Raw genomic sequence first — 6,245 nt, 5'->3', positions numbered from 1 at the left:
TAGCTTCCTCCTCCTTTCAGTCACCTAGTTTTGCTCGCTTTCTGAATCCATGAGCGGACTGAACTAGCTAACGGAGGAGCGGGTTCCAAGAGTCAAAGTGACTAGACAGGGAAACTGGGCAGAGTCTTGGCGCACTTCGTTTCTCCCAAACCCAACCCTGTCCCGCCAGGGTCTCCGGGTCACTAAGAGCAGATGGTCCTGCAGCGAGACCCGCAGGGGACAGGTCTCCGCGCTACTCCCTTCCCACTCTAAGTGTCAGGAGCCATCGTGCGGGGGTCCTGTAAGACCCGAGTGTGTGCCTCCAACAGGGAACAGAAGGAGGCACTTCCAGCGAGGACACATTCCCCGAGGCCGGGCTCCGGGCGGCAGAGGCAGGTCGACCAGCCGCTAGCCTGCCCAGGGTGCCCGGCGTGGCCAAGGCGGCGGTTCGAGAGTACTCGGGGCAGAGGGTCACCTCGCCCGCACCTTCCAGGAACGCCCGGCCGAGCTGCGACCACCGCAAGCGAGGGGCGGGCCGGCGGAGGCGCCGCTCGCGGACCCCCAGTCTACCCTCGCTCTCTCCCGGCTAGAAGCGGTCGCCGGCTGGAGAGAGGCGCGGAGAGGCGCGAGGTCCCCGCCGCAGTTGGTGCCGCTGGGCCCGAGTCGCGCCCGGCCTGAGCGCCCCCGCCCCTCAGCAACCGGGCCTCGCCCCCGCCGCGCGCGCCCCTCCCGCCTCCCCCCGTTGCCGTGGCAACCCCCGGAGCCTCCAGGCGCGCGCGCGCCCGCGGGAGCGCTCGACAGCGGCGGTGGCGGCGGCGGCAGCTCCGGCTCCAGCCGCGCGCGCTGCGACCTCACTCCAGAGCCCGCGCGTCGCCCCCGGCCCAGCCCGGGCCCCCAGCGCGGCCCCCCACCGGCCCCGGCTCCCGCCCCGCCGCCGGCCCCCATGGAGCTGCTGGCTGCAGCCTTCAGCGCCGCCTGCGCTGTGGACCACGACAGCTCCACCTCGGAGAGCGACGCGCGCGATTCGGCGGGACACCTGCCCGGCAGGTGAGGACCGGTGGCCATCCCGGTTCCCGCGCGCTGGCCCCGTATGCTTCCTTCCCTGCTTGCTCCCCCAGCGACGGACACCGACTGGCAAGGCCTATCCCCAATTCCCGGCCCACGGGCTCCCGCCGCCCCCCACTCCTACCCGGGCCCTCGTCGGGCAGGCATCTGGTCGGAGTAGGGCAGCTTCCGTGTCCCGGCCGCTGGCACCCCAGTTGCTCCCCAAGATCGCCTCCAGTGCCTTCGCCCCGGACGCCCTGGGCGTGCGCGTACCGCATGGATTCCCTCTCCGCCCTTAGTGGCCCTGGGACTGAAGGATCGGGGACGAAAGGGACTGGGGGCTGCATGACCGCGAGGGGCGAAAGGTGGCCTCCTGGCCGCCGGACCCGTCGGGCGACCATCGGCGCCACCGAGCGCGGGAGCAGGGCGCGCCAAGTTTCCGACGCCTGCCCAAGAGCTCGAAAAACATGAAGGTTTGGGCGGTCTAGTGTGGGAATGAATCACCCCGTCGCGCCCTGGTGCAGGACAAAAAGGGCCTTTGGGTCCACCCTGCTGGGACGGGCAGTGGCTGCTGTGGCCTGGACGGCCTGAGGCAGGGTGCAACTGGCCTGCAGCCGATTGTGAAGACGCCTCTGGCAAGCCGGCCAAGGTGTGTGTTGCTTAAAAATAACCAGCCTTGTGGTCCTCCCTCTCTGGCAGCGAGTCATCCTCCACCCCGGGAAATGGGACCACACCCGAGGAGTGCCCAGCCCTGGCGGACAGCCCCACCACCCTCACCGAGGCCCTGCAGATGATCCATCCCATTCCTGCCGACTCCTGGAGAAACCTCATCGAACAAATAGGTGGGTGTCCTTGGTTGAGACAGAGTTTTGTTTAAGAAAGTGGGTGCCAGGTGGACTCTGAGGTCTCTTGGCCCGTGGGATGAGGTTTTTGATATCTTTGGTTCTGAATGGTCCATAAGCACAACTGCCTCATCTTATTAGTGCTGTACCATTGAGCTAATTTAGCAAATGGATTTCTATCTTGCTGACTCTGCTTGGCCCAACTCTCCTGAGCAAGGGCTCTCTTCAGTCATTTCTGCCAGAAAGAGAAGAGGTGAACCAGTACTGCTGGACCCTGCAGAGTGAGCCTTCCTTGCGCTCCAGGCAGGGAGGGGCTTGGGAAGAACAGGGCGTAGGCCCAGAGTTGGAACAGAGAGGGAGGTGTGTGGAGGGCCCGCCTGGGCAGAGCCAGGCTGATGGCCAGGGACTTTGCAAGCCAGGAAAGGGAAAGTAGAGAAAGAGGGAGCCCCAGAAGCCCTTGAATAAGGAAGGGAAACCTCTCCTGGAATATGGCTCTGGGGAGACACCCAAGGAGCAGCATGTATGTCCAGCTCCTATAGGAGAATTCACAAAGGGGGCTGAGACAGTGTCCAAAGAACTCCGTGCATTGCACTAAGAAATTGCTTGTGACATCAGGCTAGTTCTCATATCATCACCAGGGGCACCAGTGAATGGACCTGTAGTTTCCGTTCATCTGAAAGTGGTACTGGCTGCTTAGAAAATATTCTTCGATGTGATTAGAGCAGACTACTTGTTAAAATAAAAATTCTGAATTTGGAAATTTTCTTGTCTAAATAATATATCATTATTGTCCTTTAATCCCAATCACTGAACAGACACAATGTGCCCTCAGAGTGGAAATGGAGCTTCTGTCCCTATAGGAGACCTGGCATTTGGGAGGCTTTTCAGGCAGCCCCCACTCCTGGCTGACAGGGAGCTTTCTAATCCAACCGTGAGAGGAGCGAGCCCCTGTGAAGCTGAGGGGGTGGAGTGTGCACTGCGTGCTGTTAGGCTGCTCTGACTCCCAGAAGTTTGTCTCCTGTGGCACCCTGTACGTCAGGTTGGGGTGGGGGCACGGTGGGGGCTTTTCATTTTGTTGGCTGAGGAAGTGGAGAGGGGCTAATCTGAAACTGATGCCTGATTTCAAACACAGGGGCTCTTAACCACTAAGCCATATCCCCAGCTCTTTTTTTTTATTTTATTTAGAGACAGGGTCTCACTGGGTTGCCTAGGGCCTCACTAAATTGTGAGGCTGGCCTCAAACTTGTGATCCTCCTGACTCGGCTTCCTGAACCACTGGGATTATAGGTGTGCACCACTGCGTCTGGCAGAAATCCTGATTTTGCAACAAAGATTTTCCCAGTGCTATGCCACATGGTCTTTTGTATGAGGAGAGCCACCTCTGCCTCAGCATATGATGGAAACTTTGGCTTCTACCCTCTTGGAGGGGCTCTTCTGTGGCTAGGATCAGGGCCATGACCAGGAAGGAATTAGGGTGGGGAGGGGCCAAAGCCCCCATCTGTTCCCAGGAGGCCGAGCACTTCCCCTGGAGCTGCAGAAGCTCCAAGCTGGAGTCCGGGCCCCTGAGTCTTCTGTCTGCCCATCATGGGCCCAAGTTTCCTCACCTGACAGACAGCAGAGACACTGAGGTTCTGAGCCTTTCCCCCACAGCCCCTTCTGCATATGTGCTGGTGTCAGGGGAGCATCTTTCCCTGTTTCCCGTAGGTCTCCATGGATGGGCGAGGGACAGCACAGAGCTGTCCCATGTCATCTCAGTCTTCATTGGAGACTCAGTGGCTGTGCCATGCAGGTCCCTTCCCCAGCCCGGCTGCCCTCGGCTATGTGAGTGACAGGATTCTTCACCAGGTGTCAGGAAAGGTCGCAGGGTCCTGAGGGCAGAGTGAAATCCAGGGGACAGAAAGTGGAATGAGTTTGTTTGCATTTTGTAGACTGTGTTTTGGATTTTGCAGTGGCCACCACTCAGGTTACACAGAATGTTTAGTGACTGCACACTAGAGTACACAGCTGTCGTCACAGTGGCTGTGGCCCCAGAGATCACACAGCCCGAGCCCCTGGAGTGGTGTGTGTGTGTGTGTGTGTGTGAGTGAGAGAGAGAGAGAGAGAGAGAGAGAGAGAGAGAGAGAGAGAGATTGTCTATGCTCGGCACATAGAATGGCTCACTAAATCATATTTGATTCCCTACCCTTCAAATTGTATTTGAAGAATGAAATAAAAAGGAATCCTCTTCAGGAGGAGGGATTTGAAATGACTCAGGAGGCTTTGGCCAAAGGAGCTGGGGACTCACCCTCCTTCTCCAGCCAACCTGGTTTACATCTTTTAATAAGAGTTGGAACTGAGCCCTCCTATTCCACATGCATGTGATACCAAGTGCAAGCTTTTGTAAATTAAAAGGATTTACAAAAGGGAAAATTAACTTCCATATAAAGTTGTGCTTACTAAACATACAAATATAAAATAGGAATACATGCTATATTCACAACACGTTGAGCTGAGGCACAGCTGAATGGTAGAGCATTTGTCTAGCACATGTGAGGCCCTGGTTTGATCCCCAGCACTGCAAAAAAAAATTTTAAATGCAATACTCTGAGTACAGCGAGTTCTCAGATAACATGTAGTTCCTCATATAAATCTACTGTATTTGGTGGTCTGAATTAGATTATACAGTAATCTGAATTTAATGCAAACAAAAAACAAAAGATTATGAAAAGTAGTTATAATAGCATGTCAAATAATTCCGTAATCATAGTAACTCCAGAAAAAAATTGGAGTTCCAATTTATGTTCTAAATATATACCTCAGAAAAAAAGAGTCTGCATTTTTTTAATTCTAAAATTATTTTGGCTGCAATTAACAGAATTTCTAGCAAAAACTGATCTTAAATGATGAAGGCAGCCCATGTCAGTCAATGAGTCCAGGGGTGAGAAGGTCCCGAATAGGTTCATCACCCAGACAGGCATCACAGTGCTTCTCCTCCTCATTTGGCTGTAATGGCTCCAGGCATCACACCCTCCAGCAGTGGTCTGTAGCAGCAGGAAGGGTGCTGTCTTTTAGTGTTTCTTGGGGAGAGACATCTTTTTGAGAAGCCCTTAGAATATGTCTCCTTTCTCTTTCTCTCCTTGGCCAGTGTCTTAATCTGTACCTGCTGCTATAACAAAATACCTTTTTGAGACTATAACAAAATAACTGAGACAGGGAATTCATACAGAAAAGAGATTTATTAAACTCACAGTTCAGAGGTCTGAGAGCATGGCACCAGTCTCTGATGGGCTCTGATAAAGGTTCCCTTTATCAGGTTCCCTTTAACATGGTGGGTGGCAGCATAATGGGAATGAGCAGGAGAGATTACACGCAAAAGATTCCGGGGCCAGGCTCACTGTTTTTAGAACCCTTTCTTTCTTTCTTTCGTTGTAGATGGACACAGTACCTTTATCTTTTTTTTAAAGAGAGAGTGAGAGAGGAGAGAGAGAGAGAGAGAGAGAGAGAGAATTTTTAATATTTATTTTTTAGTTCTCGGCGGACACAACATCTTTGTTGGTATGTGGTGCTGAGGATCGAACCCGGGCCGCACGCTATGCCAGGCGAGCGTGCTACCGCCTGAGCCACAACCCCAGCCCACCTTTATCTTATTTATTAATTTTTATGTGGTGCTGAGGATTGAACCCAGTGCCTCACGTGTGCTAGGCAAGTGTTCTACCACTCCGCCACAACCCAGTCCCAAGAACAACCCATTTTTTATGTGTGTGGTGCTGGGGATTGAAGCCAGGGCCCTGTGCATGCGAGGCAAGCTCTCTACCAACTGAGCTGTATCCCCAGCCCAGCAACCCATTCTTAAACTGAGGTTCTGGTGGAGTCCTTAAAAGGAAGTGGCCCATGACCTAGATACCATCACACTGGGACCAAGCCTCCACCTCGGGGACAAGCCACATCCATACTCTAACACTGGGTGACTTATTATGGTTCTGGAGGCTGAGGCCCAGCACCAGAGCTGATTCCCGACGGTGAGGGCTCAGATGGCCCTTGCCTGGAGTCCTCATGTGGCAGGAGGGACAGTGCGGCTCCCTCAACCTCTTTCATAAGGACAGTGCTCCGTTCATGGAAATCACTTCCCCAGATGCCCCGCCTCTTAGACGGTCACCCTGGACATTAGGTTCCAGCGTATGAACTTGCAGGTGTCACATGCCCACGCCCAAACCCACCGCTGGCAAGGGGAAGGGAGCGGTCAGGGAAGGTGTCCCTCAGTCAACATCCCCCACGTCCTGGAGCACAGATGGGTGGCACCCAAACCAAACCCCTGCCCTGCTACCTGGGAAGCCAGGGTGTGAGGGATGGAGGGGAGCCCCTGAGAGCGTCCGCCACAACGTGACCCCCCCCCCCAGTGCT

At 55.0% G+C, this 6,245-nt stretch overlaps 1 protein-coding gene across 1 annotated transcript in view; it reads left to right on the top strand.

Annotated features, from left to right (window-relative positions):
* The first annotated feature begins 354 nt into the window (after window positions 1-354).
* NGEF (neuronal guanine nucleotide exchange factor) overlaps window positions 355-6,245 on the top strand; it is a 33,856-nt gene continuing 27,965 nt past the window's right edge. The window contains exons 1-2 of the mRNA XM_081261694.1: window positions 355-1,026; window positions 1,723-1,865. Coding sequence (XP_081117820.1) covers window positions 923-1,026; window positions 1,723-1,865 — 247 coding nt within the window. The 5' untranslated portion in view covers window positions 355-922. The remainder of the gene's footprint in view (window positions 1,027-1,722; window positions 1,866-6,245) is intronic.

The sequence above is a fragment of the Spermophilus citellus genome (genome assembly GCF_964194105.1).
Source record: "Spermophilus citellus genome assembly, chromosome: 11".
Lineage (NCBI taxonomy): Eukaryota > Metazoa > Chordata > Mammalia > Rodentia > Sciuridae > Spermophilus > Spermophilus citellus.
Note: the sequence above shows the minus strand (reverse complement) of the source record. Positions and strands in the feature narration are given on the sequence as shown.